The sequence below is a fragment of the Lissotriton vulgaris genome, chromosome 3_1 (genome assembly GCF_964263255.1).
Source record: "Lissotriton vulgaris chromosome 3_1, aLisVul1.2, whole genome shotgun sequence".
NCBI lineage: Eukaryota > Metazoa > Chordata > Amphibia > Caudata > Salamandridae > Lissotriton > Lissotriton vulgaris.
The window spans coordinates 496,308,356-496,323,846 of NC_141689.1; the positions used below are offsets into that span (position 1 = coordinate 496,308,356).

General features: G+C 46.5%; 1 protein-coding gene across 1 annotated transcript in view; it reads left to right on the forward strand.

Moving 5' to 3' along the window:
- Positions 1-10,274: 10,274 nt before the first annotated feature.
- Positions 10,275-15,491, forward strand: part of DMGDH (dimethylglycine dehydrogenase) — a 527,940-nt gene continuing 522,723 nt past the window's right edge. The window contains exon 1 of the mRNA XM_086960740.1: positions 10,275-10,466. Within this exon, the coding sequence (XP_086816866.1) occupies positions 10,357-10,466 (110 nt within the window). The 5' untranslated portion in view covers positions 10,275-10,356. The remainder of the gene's footprint in view (positions 10,467-15,491) is intronic.

The window sequence follows — 15,491 nt, forward strand, 5'->3', positions numbered from 1 at the left end:
AATCTCGCGTTCGCGAATTTTGCGGATTTGCGAACTCGCAATCCGCAAAATCCGCGAATTCTCGCGAATTTGCGGATTTTTTTTGTTTGTGTTCGCGCGGGTTTCTGCCAGTTCGCGAGGGTTTTGTACAATTTCGCAAACGCGAACTTACCTGTCGGGTCGCAAGTTTTGCGAACTTGTTGTTTCTACGTGTCCAGCCTGTTTGGGACACTCTTCTTCATCACTGCCACTCTCTGTCACCACTGCCACTCTCTGACTACTCATGCCACCCTCTGGCCCACCCATGCCACCCTCTGTTTCATCACAGCACCCTCTGGTTGTCCAGTGTACATTATTGTGGCAAAGCAAAGCACACCTTGCCTGCCTGAATTAATTTGGGGCTGATTAATGTGTCACAGAATATTTTTTTAGCTGGCACCTGCTTCCTTAATGCTTCCTGATTAGTGATCTTTTGCACTTGCTAAGTGATTATTGTTGCAAAATTAGTTACAACACCTGCCCTGCCCCAACTGACAATAATGAATTAGGGGCTGATTAATGTGTCACTGGATTTGAACTTCCAGCCTGGCTCCTGCTTGTCTGCCTTAGCTGTAATTCAGGACCTTTGTGTAACTATTCTGAGGGTCAGAGCAGGGTCACATAATAGTTGCAAGTAGGCAAGTGAACTCTGGAGGGGCCCCTCAGGAAGCACTACAGGAAATGGCTACTAATGATGAGCTTGAACTTTTGAACCTGGTAAGTAGTTTCAGTTTTGCTAAGATCGTATTTCTGCAATTTAGCGCTTATTCGCGGGGCGCGAAGTTGAACTGGGAAGCCGCGAACTCACGCGAACAGTGCGAGCAAGCCATAAAATCCGCTGCTCGCGGATTTGCGGATTTTGTGGGAAATTCGCGAATCTCGCGGATTGCGAATTTACCGAAAATCCGCAAAATCCGCGAGCGTAACGGATTTTCCGCCCATGCTTACCGCTCCATAGTGGGAGCTTCCTCAATTTATGCGCCTCCGGGCGCGCTATTCCTCGGTATGCGTGGGCGGTGCAGGATGTTGTCCCAGGGATTGCTGGGAGCTGTAGTTCCCCCCAACTGCGGCCGAAAAGCTGGAAACAACGGCGGCAGGGGGAACAAGCAGCGTCAGAGCCCCAGCAGCAGGTGAGGGAAAGTGTGTCCGCCTGCTCCCCTCCTCAGCCCGATATGGATTGCAAACAGGTCCCCGCTCTTTAGTGGGAGCTTCCTCAATTTAAACGCCTCCGGGCGCGCTAGTCCTCGGGATTTGTGGGCGGTGCAGGATGTTGTCCCAGGACTTGCTGGGAGCTGTAGTTCCCCCCAACTGCGGCCGAGAAGCTGGAAACAACGGCGGCAGGGGGAACAAGCAGCATCAGAGCCCCAGCAGCAGGTGAGGGAAAGTGTGTCCGCCTGCTCCCCTCCTCAGCCCGATATGGATTGCAAACAGGTCCCCCTCAATCCTCATAGTGATGGCCAAGGACAGCTTTAGCGCTGGTGGGGCACAATTGGGTTGCAGCTGAAGGCAGTGTGAGTTTCTCTCAGTGGGGCAGTATGGTGTTCAGTGGGGGAGAGAATTGGCACTCTGCCGATGACAGAAACTGCAAGGCTCTGAGACAAATGGCTTGTGATAGCACTTTTGAGCATATTTGGGACATTCTGCAAATGTCAAACTTTTCAGATGAATGTAAAGTGTTGACCAATAACAACCGAGTGCATGTGTGCAGTATCAATTTAAATAAATGTGTACCGTCGTATTTTGCTTGTGGCAAAAATACATGTGGATAAATACAGAAAAAATGTCCCAAAAATAAATATGGATAAATACAGACGGAAATGGCAAAAAAATTAATACCATAACACCGAGAGCCCTATTTATTATATAATACTCTCTGAAACATAGCAATATCTCCTACCCGGAGATGTGCACAATGCACACAGTACTTTAGCAAACAACACAGTAAGTAGCACGAAATGCACTGTGGACCCGAGGGTGGGACCAAACCATATACTAAGAAAGTGATATAAGAGCCACGACTTGGGTCAAGACAATGTCAAGAGGACGTAGAAGTGCTGGGGACCCAAGGAACCACCCAAGGTCAGTAGATAGGGACCCCACGGAGAATGTGTGCAGTGTGGGAACATGGCCGCATGCTCCGTACTACTCTACTTTTAAGTCGTGGTTGGATTTTTAGGGATTAAGGACCCTTCGCAGTGGACCCTGAAGAAATACCATGGTATACAGAAGTTTGGAGAGCCACCCCACCTGTGGATACCCTTGTACCCACGTTACCTTTACCAGGGAATCCAGGGGCATACATGTAAAGTGGTGTCGGAAACTGCAGTCAAACCCAATGGAGGACTTCAGGAAAGTGCTGCTGCTGAATAAGGAGAAAACATCCGGTGGATTCAGAGGATCGATTCTAGATGAGAGGTACCTACAAGTAGAGGGGACAGAGTCTATGTCACTCAGGGGTGACCAGGAGACTTAGAAGACGAGTTCCCTCCTATGTCGGATGTTGCAGATGGATGACGAGGACCATGACTCTGCAGCTGTGAGGACCAGACGATGCTGATGAGGATCAGGAGCTGTGCACGTGCTGTCCCACGAAGGATGTCGAGTGTTGAAGGGTCGGTGTCCGGCGGAGGCACCAAGAAGCCTTGGCGAATACAACCAATGCAGGAATTGAAAAAGGAGCAACATCGGGCCCAGCAAGGTCCAGAGGACTCACCAGAAGCAGGGGAGTCAGGGCAGGCCCTGAGCAATCAGGGGAGCCAAAAAGAAACAACAGTGACCCTTAAGTGGACCCACAGGCCTAAGGCACTGGAGTCGCAAGAGGGCCTCAAGCAGCTCACCAAAAGATGCAGGCAATGATGCATACCATGTGGTGTGGCTGAAGATTCTGGTCACTGTAGGTGCTTGAGGTTGGGGCTACTTGGAGCCTGAAGATATTCTTGGAAAAAAGTCAACAAGCCTTTGCAACTGCAAGTTGACACAGTGCACAGGGGTTTGGTTAGTGCAACCCCTATGAGGGATACCGGCCTCAAACTTGTTGAGGGGGCAGGGCAGACCTCTGGAGCTGTAGAACACCACCACCTGTGTTTCAGAGCCTTACGGAGTCCGGAGGAGCTCAGGATCAGCATACCAGTCAACTTAGTTGCGGTGCCTGCAAATGCAGGGTAGTGACTCCTTCACTCCAAGGGAGCTTCCTCAAGTGTCTTTGATGCTTCACAGGCCTTGGAAGGTTCCTGTATGATGCACAGGAACAGACAATGCAGCAGACTGGAAGGGAGATGAAGTCAGGCCCAAACGAAGTTCAGCGAAGTCCTGAGTGTCCAGACGGTAGAATAAGAAGTGGTGTCTGATCTGAATCTTATCCCACAATGAATCTAGGGACCTACACCTAGGTAAGCCTTTAAGTACCCTAGGGAAAGGGTTGGGAAGATTCAGGGGACCTTCCCTGGGGAGGGTCTGGACAGGGGGGAGGTTACTCCCATGTCCTTTTGTCCAGTTTTGCGCCAGAGCAGGTGCCAGCAGCTCCCAGGACTGGTTTGAACTGGTCTATGCACAGGGACACCAAATGTGACTCTAATGCAGACTGAGTGGCGCCTACAAGCAAACCCACCCCACCCAAATACACTAAATTTTGTCTGGGAGGGGGTGACACCTCCCTGTGACAGGATGCCTATTTTTCTGCCTTCCTCTGCTCGAGCTTGGCTCAGCAGCAGTAGGGCAGAATTGTGTCTCTGGTCAGCAGCAACCAATTTGTGCTGTCCAGGTCAAGAAGGCTGGTACAGAGAACACTGAGAGCCTAATCGAGGGCTCTTCCAGGCCTTGGAATCATACCTTCCACACCGTTTATGGTGTGGGGGTATGATGCCAACATGTTTGATACCAAATATGATAGGATTCGTTGCAGTGGTTGTTAAAGATGGTCATCGCGTAATTACACGGTGCCCCTCTATTTAGTATATGGCTGCTTCACTGACACCTGGTAGAATGGACTCCGTAGGCTGCAGGGGTGTCCAGCTCGTGCAGGGCACCCTCTCACTTAGAACCAAGCATCCTGCCTTCAGGATTGCAAAGCCCTACTACAGGGGTGCCTTATAAGTTTTAAGTGCAGTGACCCTAGATATAGGAAAGCTATATCTTTAATAAGTGGTGATAGCACCAGCTTCCACAGGCTGAGATGGCAGGCCTGTAGTTCCATTTTGATTGGTCTTTCATGGGTGGCATAATACATGCTTCAGTCCATGGGAGAAGTCTGGAGTACCTATGCCCTGGGTACAGGGGAACCATATACTAGGGACTTAAAAGGGTACCCTTGTATCCAATCTAGAGTGAACCTAAGTAGTGAACACAGCAATTTAGGGAGGAAACAGATAGATTGGGGTCCTGATTAGCAGGATCCCAATCAGACTAGTCAAATACAGCTTAGCACCAGGTAAAAAGTGGGGGTAACCATAGAAGCAGATCCTGCTTTCCTACAGTACTCATAGTGTTATTATGTTATGTTCGGTGTTCGGATGCGCCGTTAGTGTTACGCACTGCCTAATTGTGGAGAGTTTTTCTGTATTGTTGCTATCGGGAGGGAGAGCGGGTAAGTGTTGGTGGTATGGGTGGGCAGAGTTCGCGGTCCTTAGTCTTGAGGTCCCTGATGGGTTTCTTTCACTACTCCTCTATGCAGTGGATAAATCTAATAACATTCACTGTCAGGGGTAGAAGCCTGGTAGATCCAGCATTGACGCCGAGCAGGCAGACATAGCAAACTTTTATTTAAAAAAAAAATCCTTCTGACATACCTACTAAAAATCTACGTTCACCATTGAATTGCATTTAGGATAAATGAAATACAAAGGCTGTTGGAGGAAGTGCAGTAAATAAGACTTTTGAATCCATTCATGCGGAAGCTTGACTTCCTAATTTTTTACATGTCTCGCCTCGATCTGTTGGTGACCTAATCAATTGGGGCTTCAGGTCATTCTCTACAGATTATGTTATTCAGATTTGTAGAGTGCACTATCAATCAGTAGCGTATTCCGGTGCTGTGCAGGTGTAAATGTTGCCAAACCTAGGGCTTGGTGACACTATTCTTATTTATTACTTTTTCACATTGCCATTTATATATTTTTCATATTGTCTCTCCTTGGGACACTTGTCAGAAAAATATGATCTATTACTTTGTCATTCTCCCTCATCATTAAGTGTTTATACAATTGAGTTGGGTAACATTTGAAATCGTTTTTCGAAAAAATTACCCTATCAGTGCTTTTCCTTCCTATAACCACTGAGTAGAAGCCACATTAGCTTCTATATCACATCTAAAATACATTTACCAAAAATATGATAGAGGAGACTTAACCTACTGGCTAGAGATGCCCACCTTAGTACAATGGAAACCAGCTTTGAATCCCGGCTTCAGCTCAACATCCTGTGATTCGGGAACATTTAATCACCCTGTGTCAAAAAATTAAAAAAAACATGTAACATATTTGAGTTTTGTTTTAAAACGTTATAATGCTCTTGGGTAAACTTAATGGCAAAAAAAGTAAAGCATACTAAAGTATACTACTTCTATGTAGCTATGGTTTCAATGTAAATGTTTAATTCTGCATGAAAAATTATTAATTTATGTATATTTTGCTTTTATAGCACAAACCTAGGCAAAAGGTAATGACCGAATTAAATACATTGGACTTGGAGGTATTTTCAAACATTTCTGTTTGTTTCTTCTCGTCAGGTGCACAGGCATACTATGTGTGGGGGAGATTACAAACTGCTTCTGGAGGAGGAATGATGTGTGATATATGGGATATAGTACCCCCTCTGTACACTGTAAGGCTATTGCAAGTCACCAAGAAATGTGCAACCTTATAGAGGAATTAAACCAAAGCCAAGTTCCTTGACAATGTCAACTCCAAGGTGACTCGCAATATCCTTAGAATGTACAGAGGAGAGTATCACTGTCAATCTTCCTGCAAACAACTTACATCACTGGTGAATTGCATTTTCATATGAAAGAGGTATTGTGGTTTCAGACATGGAGAATAAAAGTGGACTTCAATGTGAAATTAAACACATCAAAAAGCAGTCATTTGTTATAAAAGATATTCGAATCAGCGTAATATATGTCAGAATAAAATAGTACTGAGGCTCAGAATGTGTAGAAAAAGACAGACACGTTCTATTTTTCCTATAATGACCTTTAGTTTGCAAAAAAAATAAGTGTTACCATAAATATTCCCTTTCTCTTTATTACTATTTGTTTTCGAAAAACAGATCAGAAGAACGAAAAGTCAGTTTTCGTTGTGTTATTTAACCTGCAGCTGCAATTGTACTATGTAACCTGACTTGCAACTTGGCTGCAAACTGTGACTGCAAGCATTGTGATATCAGAACTCTACTACAATCACCTATTACAGTTGAGCAGCTACGTCATTTCATTATTGCAGGTGACTAGAGACTGCTCAGAAGGAAATTAGGTATGGGATAATGTCCCCCCCTGCTATACATTATAATAATATTGTAAGTCACAGAGTCAAGTCAAGTCATTATAGAGGATTGAGGCCAAAAGCCAAGTCAGTATCAGCTTAAAGATTTTGGGGGCCCTGGGCAAGACATATTTTAGGGGCACCGGTACAGAACAAATTTTAATTGTATTACTCATTCCCTGCTAATTCATGCCTACTGTGAGAAGTTGGCCCGATATGCAACGTTCGCTATTCTAGCGACCGCTATGTATCGTTCCAACGACCCTTATGGTGTTTGGTTGTAAGTCAACCTATAGACCAGCTATCCTAGTAGCGTGGATACGAGCAGTCTAAGGCTAAAGACTCGAGAGGGCGTGTTAAGCCAGCTGTTTACCACACATGTACCCCTTGAACACCCAGTGAAAGGACACCACACAAGTGTTATGAAAATAAACAGGATATTTATTAAGATTCACAACAGCCCTGGACTCTTTATGAGGACAGGGTACTAAGCACAAACCAAATCTCTTAGGAAAATACTTCAAGTGCACAATTAAAACAAGTGTCCGAGGACACGGAAAGTTTAAGGTCTCGGGCGGACCCGATAAGGCAAGTCGGAAGCGAGGGACTCGGGACCCTAGAGTAAAGAGGCTATGCAGGCACCGAAATGCCGAGTTACCTAGCCACGAGGGCTGCGGCTGCACAAGTCTTACAGGCGTCGGGGTCTTCGCTGACGAGCCAGGAGCCGGAAGAAAAGGAGTTGCTGGCCGGCGACCAGTGATGAATAGTTCGTAGAGATCCAAGCCTGGATCAGAGATTGTCGATACCTGAAAGCAGAGGGGACCAAGTTCGTACTACTAGCCAGTAGTCAGAGGGTACCAGGATGGCACCGGTTGGCCGTCACCTCGACCAGGTGAGTGGGCGACGCTAGGCTCTGCAGTCTCACGGACCAGGAGGCGTTGTCGGCGACCACGGCGGAGGTGCGAGCTGTCCCACGAAGGATGATGCTGTCGGCGTCGCTGGGCCCAGGATGGGGCAACAAGCCTTGGCAGATCTCAGGGCCACGTGGTGGGCCTAAGATGGCGTCTTGAGTGGACCAGGAGGGTCCGGGGTGCTTCTCGCAAAGATGGAAGCAAGGGCCAGTCTGGAGCAACCAGACCAGCAGTGTTGATTGTCGGATGTCGTCACAGAAGGGCACAAGCCAGCGGCTAGTGACCAGACAACGTGCTGAGCAGCGAGCAGAAGGGCCCCACGCAGATCGTGGAGATGCTGGGAGACTGCACTTCGGTGCTGGAGCGGCTCAGGGTCGGGGCTTCTCGGACCCCAGAGCACTCACCAGAGAATTGCTTCGATGGTCGTGCTGGTTAAGAGCGTGCAGGTTCTGATGATGGCCGGTCCCTCGAGGTCTCGTCGCACCCACAGATCACAGCTGAGCTGATGACGCGGGTAGAGGTCAGAGGTGCCAGGGAAGCCGGTTCTCGTCGAGCTGGGCCGTCGGATCCTTGAGGAAGGACTTGCAGCAAACCGCAGAGTTCTTAGATGGTGCCCGCTGATGCAGGGTGACTACTCCTTAGTCACAAGGGAGAAATCTTGAGAAGAGTCTTGAGTGTCCTTTCGTAGAAAGTAGTTCTTGATTCAAAGATGATCTGATTTGGAAGGGTCCCCGCTCCGGCCTTTATTCTAAAGAAAGGGGTGGGTACATGACTAGGTCCTGCCCTAAGGGTGGGACCAGGAAGGGAGGTAGTTACACCCCTCTCCCCTGCCGGACTTTCCCCAGGCCAGGGCTGGTGCCCCTGGAACTGGTTCTGACCGGCAGATGCGTAGTGAGCACCGGGGTGCCACTCCGCAGTCACCTTCTCGCAAAAGCCCTACCTACCCAGAATACACAAACCCTGTCTGGGACGGTGCGAACACCGCCCTCGACAGGAAACCCTTTGTCCAAGCTCTCCTCGCTGGAAGGACTCCCAGCAGCAGGAGGTCAGACTCGTGTCTGTGGTGGCAGCATCCATTTTGTGGAGCTGAGGCTTTAGTTAACTTTAACCGGGGTTCACAGTTACGTACATGTCGTGTCCCTCTAGAAGGGCGGAATGCTAACCTCGTCGCCAGAGTTGGTGAGAGGGCAGCATCCCGATTCGTATGACACCTTACTCGACATGTCTTGATAACGCGACACCGAAGTTACCAATGTGGTACGCGTTATCATGGAACAGCCATTGGGTCTTGATTCCGCAAGCTGCAACCGGGCTCGGCTCGGGCCAGAACCTAGTTCACACGAGCCCATGCACTCTGCCTTCAGGATTGTCAAGGCCTGCCATAGGAGTGACTGATAGGAACTCGAGTGTCCATTGTATGGTTAGATATAGGGCTACTATATCTAAAGCAAAGTGTGATTACACGACTTCGCCCCAGCTGTCATGCAGCCAGTTGTGTCAAATTTAGGAGGCCAGCCAGGGGTGGCATAATACATGCTGCAGCCCCTGACGGCCCTGGGTACACCTATGCCCTGAGTTACAGGGTCTGATAAGGTGGCCCAGTACCAATTGGTAAATGCACCTAGGGTACATATTGTAATTTAGAAAGAGAACAGCCAGGCTGTGGGTCTGATTAGCAGGCCCACAGCCAGAGAAAGTCGTAAACCAGTGAAACAAAAGCAAAAAATCTGGGTGATCATAGGATTGCAGACCCTACTCTCCTACACCTACATTATGCAAAACAATAGTAAATTATATGTTAAATCACAAAAAAACTGTTGAAGTATGTTTTGGTGTGGGACCCCACAAGTCCTTAAAATTAGTCTGAGGTAGATGAAGGTAGAGAGGAATAGAGTTTTAGATACAAAAATAGAATAGACAGACCTCAAATGGAGAGAAAGTCAATTTTCCCAGTGGCCTCTTGGAAAGTGAGGGTGCAGGGCAATTGCCTTGCCAATGCCTTGAAACATCTCACGGTTGAGTTCCTTTATAAGGTCATTGAACTTCGAGGTGACTTGCAATATCCTTATAATGTATGGGGGTACTTTATTCCTTATAATACATTGTTACACCATCACCCTACCCCTATGCTTTTTCATATGAAAAAGATATGTTTGAAAACATGAAGAATTCAGGTTACATCTCTAGAACAAAATTAAACATAGGCAAAAATATATTAGAATCAGTTTAATATGCCAGATAAAAAAAAATAGCACAGAATGTGTAAAAAAACGCAGAAAGATTCTGTCTTTCATATCATTTCCTAAGTGTGCACCAAATAAACATGTTGCTATGTATAACTCTTGCCAGTTTATCACTGTTCACGTTCAAAAAAACAAAAAACTGAACACACAATGTAAAGGCCATGTTTTAGTTTCTTTTTTTTTTTAACTGCAGCTTTAATTATGACTGGTCTCCTGCCTTTCCCCTGATAGATCGTTGTCAGAACTCAACTGTAATAAGTAATTACAGTTGAGCAGTTACTCGTTTTTTATCACAGGAGACCAGGAAGTTACAAATCGCCTGTATGGGAATTAAAATGGGATTTTATACGGCCATACATGGATTGCAGGATCCAGTGTACTGTACACGAGATTTTAATCAGGGATTGCAGGTTTATAGACTGGTTTAACTGTTGAAGCAGGCGGTGTGTGAAAACGTACGCGTCTTCAGCTCTCCAGTAACGGTGGGACTCAAGCATATGTTAACCAAATTCTTCACGTCCCACCAGAGGGGCATCACTCAGAAAACATCTGTCCCGACGCCCTCCCTCCCTCTGCTCAGATGTGATTGGATGAGCAGGAGGCGCCGCCTTCCACACTCTTACAGGCCGACAGGGCTCACATTGCGTCCTGCGGCCCACTTGGACGTATCTTCACGGTCTCTCCAGCTCCAACAGGTTTCCCGAGCAGAACATGCTGCTCCGTGCCGCCGCCTCGCGCGGCCCCCGGCTCTCCACCCGGGCGGCCCTCCTGCTGCTGCGCGGCTGCAGCACTGCTTCCCCGGGCGGGCCCAGCGTCCAGGGGTGAGTGCCTAACACCTCGAGCGATTAGGTTTGGGGCGGGGGCACTCAGAAACCTCAGAACTCCACAGGTGTTTCCCCTCCCTTCACACTTCACAACGATATTATGTTTGCATTTAGTTGGCAAAGATACCTTGTATTCGACTAAGAAAATATAAGCACTTAAACGAATACCAATGTGTGTTGTGCAGAGCCATTGAAGTTATGTGGCAAGGGTGGGCTGCTAAATTATGCGAAAAAATGAAAAGTATTATGCAGCAGCAAAATTAAGATTTGTAGTGCAATGCGGCCCGTTTTGTTAAAGTATTACTTCGTTACTTTATTATTTTCCTCACATTAACGTTGTATGAGCAAAGGTTTCACTTCATTACCAATTTAACATAAGACCCAAACACATTTAATATGCATCAGAAAGGTTACTATTCGAACTTTGCCAATGGTTTCCCGCGGTGCAGCAACACGTGTTGCTTGTTTTTAGTAACTTTTGATCCGTTTGAGATGAAAACAAAAAATATCTTTGTGTTAAAATCTGCAGATTTTGCAGCAGGTAATGAATTATGTGGCAACACCATATTCATACAGAAAACGCCGCAGCTGCAGAAGCGCATAATTCTAGTGGCTCTGATGTTCTTTACTTCTTTCATAATGTAAGCTAGTGGTTGTCATTCTTCTGTGTGTCCCGTGAAAGATCACTGTATTTACATTCTGTGATTGGCCTGGGAATACCAGATTTCCCCCTTAGCAGCTCGACATCTGGTTTCCAGACCTGGTCTTCCAATTAACAAGTCGATGCCCTGTGGGGTTTGTTGCCCTGTTTGCTTCAGTGTGAGCCTGAGGCAACAATGACGCCAGCAGAAAAGTCAAGGAAACGGGTTGTCGCCACTCTTCAATAACACAATGACCTGTTTGTGAGATGGTTGAAAGCGTTTGTCTCTTGGGGTATCTGGGGATGGTGCCCCTTGGCAAACACTCTTAAATTACTCAACACGCATGGAATTCAAAGATTGATCACGATATTATCCACTAACTTGTGGGCCCAAACGTTGTGTGTAAACATGAGCTGGTGCAGACGGGGACCACGAGGCCCATTCGATCCGCCCATTTTTTTTTTTTTTTTTGAAAGTTCTTCACACAAGAGCCTAAAAAGCCTCCGCCTTTGCCACTGAATTGTCAGTTTTCATTTACTGTTTTAGCCTACACTTCCGCAGGGTTTGAGAGGTTCATGTAACATTTAGCGCCCTCATTCTGAACTTCTATTTTGTGGGTATTTTTTTAAAACAATTTTTTTTACAAGTAGTGCAGTATCCTTCCCAAGAGATTAAGCCAAAATTAAATTCCATGTGTTGCACAAGTTATATTATCGTGCATATTACGTAGTAGTGTATCCGGGTCAGTACATTATGAATTTAATTGCATCTTATAGTTACTATAACTGCAAGATCTAGTTAATACAGCTGTGTCCCTCATAATGAGCTTTATAACTTGCGACATAAATCTTGCATTTCCAGTGATCTAGAATATTAAAAGCGCAACTACCTTCCTTCCCCTTAGATAAAAATTGGTGCAGTATTAATGACATCCAGACATACATGGGATCACAAGAAGGCCTATTGTTATTTCTCACGGATAAGCACGGCAGCCATGGTGGGCATCAATTCTGTGTGTCAGGAATGTCTCTGTTCTCCCTCCCCATTTTTAGGTCTCGGCCTGACCCAGCCCATGCGCTGTTCTCGGCCGAGACATTTAGTAGCTCTGAGAAATGCTACTTTGCCGGCGATCAACTTGCTAGAACGTGCACGTCGTGCACAGCTGTCGCGGCTTCTTTAAGGCTCGTGAATGCTTTCCCCACCCCCAGCTGGCATGCAGCTTCTTTGATTTTTTTTATTTTTTATTTTTTTTACGAGCACGGCCGCTCACACGTACACTGCGGGCATTGTACCCTTTTCTATGTTCATCACACACTTTTCCGTGGGGCTGTGGTCCACACCCTGCTAGATGTCTCTTTGCATTCTTCTTTTCTTTTTATAAAAAAAAAGCCGGTTTGCTTCTGCTTCCTCCGCGAGCATGTTTCCTGGTTTTATTAGCAGGCTGTACCCGTTTGTTTTGTGAATGTGCTTGTATTTATTGCAGCTAAGCCAGAAGCTTACTCACTAAGGCAGGAAGTGAACTGAGTGCTGTTGACAGCCGCTGCTTGGCGGTCCACATTAAGGAAAGCAGCGCTGCCGATCTACTTTCTGACCCTACACATCTTCCATGCCATACTGTATCTGTCAACATTGCGGTTGCAATAGCGGGACATGGGGCTGTGGTTGAGCGGCTCCCGGGGATCTCGCGCTCAGCCCATGTCACTGCAATGCGTAACTGAAACATTTCAGGGTGCCTGCCTCTCACCTTAAAATGAGCCGCAACTTCACACCACACCTCCCGGGGTCACTAGTGTATCAATTCTTACTGTTACTCACCTGCAGCGGAACCGACAGGGCGGTTAAAGTGGGCGTGTGATGGCGCCATTCATACTCCTCTGGCAGTTCTGGTCACAGCGAGTTGGCACACAATTATGTTCCTATTCTCTCTTTTGTGGTTGAAGTCCGAAATGTTGTTTTCGCATCACCCACAGTTCAGACGCCTTCGGCCGATAGGAAACTAGCCGGGCGGGTGTTGGGTCCCAGCCGTTAACGTTTTGAGCTTCACAGAGGGTTGTTGTTGAAAAATAAAACCATGGCAGGTCGTGACTTTCTATATGGCCACTTGGTGGTAGGGGTAAAAAAAACGACTTTTCCAAACCATATAGTGCCACTCTCTCCTCATTAATATAAATGGGGTGCAGTAAAGGTCGTGTTTCAACGTTTTCTTATTGGTTTAACCTAGTTTTTTTGTTAATGTATCTTTCATGTATTGTATTGCAGTAGCATCTCCAAATAATGCTCCAACCTGAGTCACTCTATCTTGTTCCCACCTAGCGTTTAAACACTCCAGCAGGGGTAGGAAGTCCCAACAATAGAATATTGGGTGCATATGGCCTAGTGTAACACTCTCTTTCAGTAGGTTAGCACTACTCTTAAGAGTGGTGGGGTTGAACGTAAGGCGGTCCTTCCAGGACACAACAAGGGTGTGCAGCGTGCCTCGTGCAGTCATAGCAAGGGTGTATGCTATCTTGTGTAGATTACATCCTGCTAGCCAATATGTGAGCCACTGCAGTTGGCCCGCCATGCAATTTGCCTTGAAATAAGGGGCACCCATTCCTCCCACATCTGCTGGTAGCTAAAACTTTGCCAGACTAACTCAGCGTCTCCCTGTGCCCCACACCAATTCTGTCAATATGGAATTCAATAGTTTGAACACTGCATTAGGTATCACTATTGGAAGTGTAGTGAAATAGTATAGGATTTGCGGTAGCATAACTATTTTTTGCTATGGCCAGGCTCCTTGCCACTGACAACGGAAGTGATATCCAGAAGGCTGTCTGCGACCGTAGAGAGGTAATCACTCTTTGGACATTTCCATCAAGGGTGTCTTGCTGCTCTCTGTATAATCGCCCTCCCAAGTATTTGTAGGTAACTGGGGCCACTCTCAGTTCCTCTTTTTCAAAATAAATTGCTCTGGGCATAGATTTCTTTGAAGGGAAATACAAGTGACTTGTCAAAATTAATGGCTAATCCCGAAATAATGTGGAATTTAACAAATACTTGAGTGACTGTTTGGAACTCACACCGGAGATCCCTGGCATATAGTGTTATGTCGTCCGCGTACAGAGACAAGGCATGGATTGTCTGCCTCAGTGGGATACCCCAGGAAGTCCCATCACCACGTAACCTTTGTGCTGGTGGATCTAGTGAAAGTACAAATAATACTGGGGACAATGGGTATCCCTGTTGTGTTCCTCTCTGTATCAAGTACAGGCTTAAATGTGAGCCTGTGTGCGAGCTTGCGCTGTCAGTGATGTATAAGAGTTTCACCCACTCAATAAACCCTGCAGGGATCCCAAATTTAGTAAGGCTTACTAGCATATATTCCCACATGAGGGTATCGAAAGCCTGCCGTAAATCTAGGGAAAGGCATCCAGCATTACGAAAATAATTCTGGATTGCCCACATTACGTGGTATAGTCTACGCATATTGAATGAAGTGCTCCGGCTTGGCACAAACTCACTTTGGTCTGGGTGAATACGTTTATTGAGGAATGGGAGAAGGCTGCTAGCTAGAATTTTACTCAGTATCTTGTATTCAGTGTTTAAAAGGGATGGAGGCCTATATGCTGTTGTATTAGTACGCTCTCTATCCAGTTTGGGCAGGGATGTTATGAGGACCTGAATTGTGCTATGGGGGAGGGCTCCTCCTTCTAATGACGCTTGATATAGCCATTCAAGCTGAGGCACTAATTGTGTAGTTTGCATAAAATTCAACAGGGAGACCATCTAAATCCGGTGTTTGCTGTGTGGGAGGTCTTTTATTGCCCCACGTATCTCTGCCACTGAGATTTGTGCTTTTTAGCGATTTTTCTGCGCTTCCATCAATTTTGGTAGTTATAGTACTTGGAGGAAATCATGTATCTCATTGGAGTTTCTCATCAACAATATTCATGTTTAGGTTGACGCCGGGCACACTATGCTGTTGATTCTTCTTGACCTTATTGCAGCCTTTAATACTATTTCTCCATTGAGACTGGTGGAATGGCTCAAGGAGATTGGGTTTGGGGGTACGGCCCCCAAGCTTTTTACCTCCTTCCTTAGTGATTGGGCATAAATAGTGAAAATGGGTCCATTTTTAACCCAGCCCCATACCATCTGTTGTGTGGAGTCCCTCAGGGCTCCTCCTTGAGCCCAACAATTTTCAATATTTATGTTGCCCCCCTGGCTAGGGTTGTCAGATCCTTTGGACTGGAGGTGATATCCTATGCTGACAATACGCAAATCATAGTGTCTATTACCAACAGCATTAAGGCACCTGCCACTAATTTCAAAAGCTGTATGCAGGCAGTTTCCTCTTGGATGGTTGAGAACTATCTTAAACTCAACGGGGACAAAACAG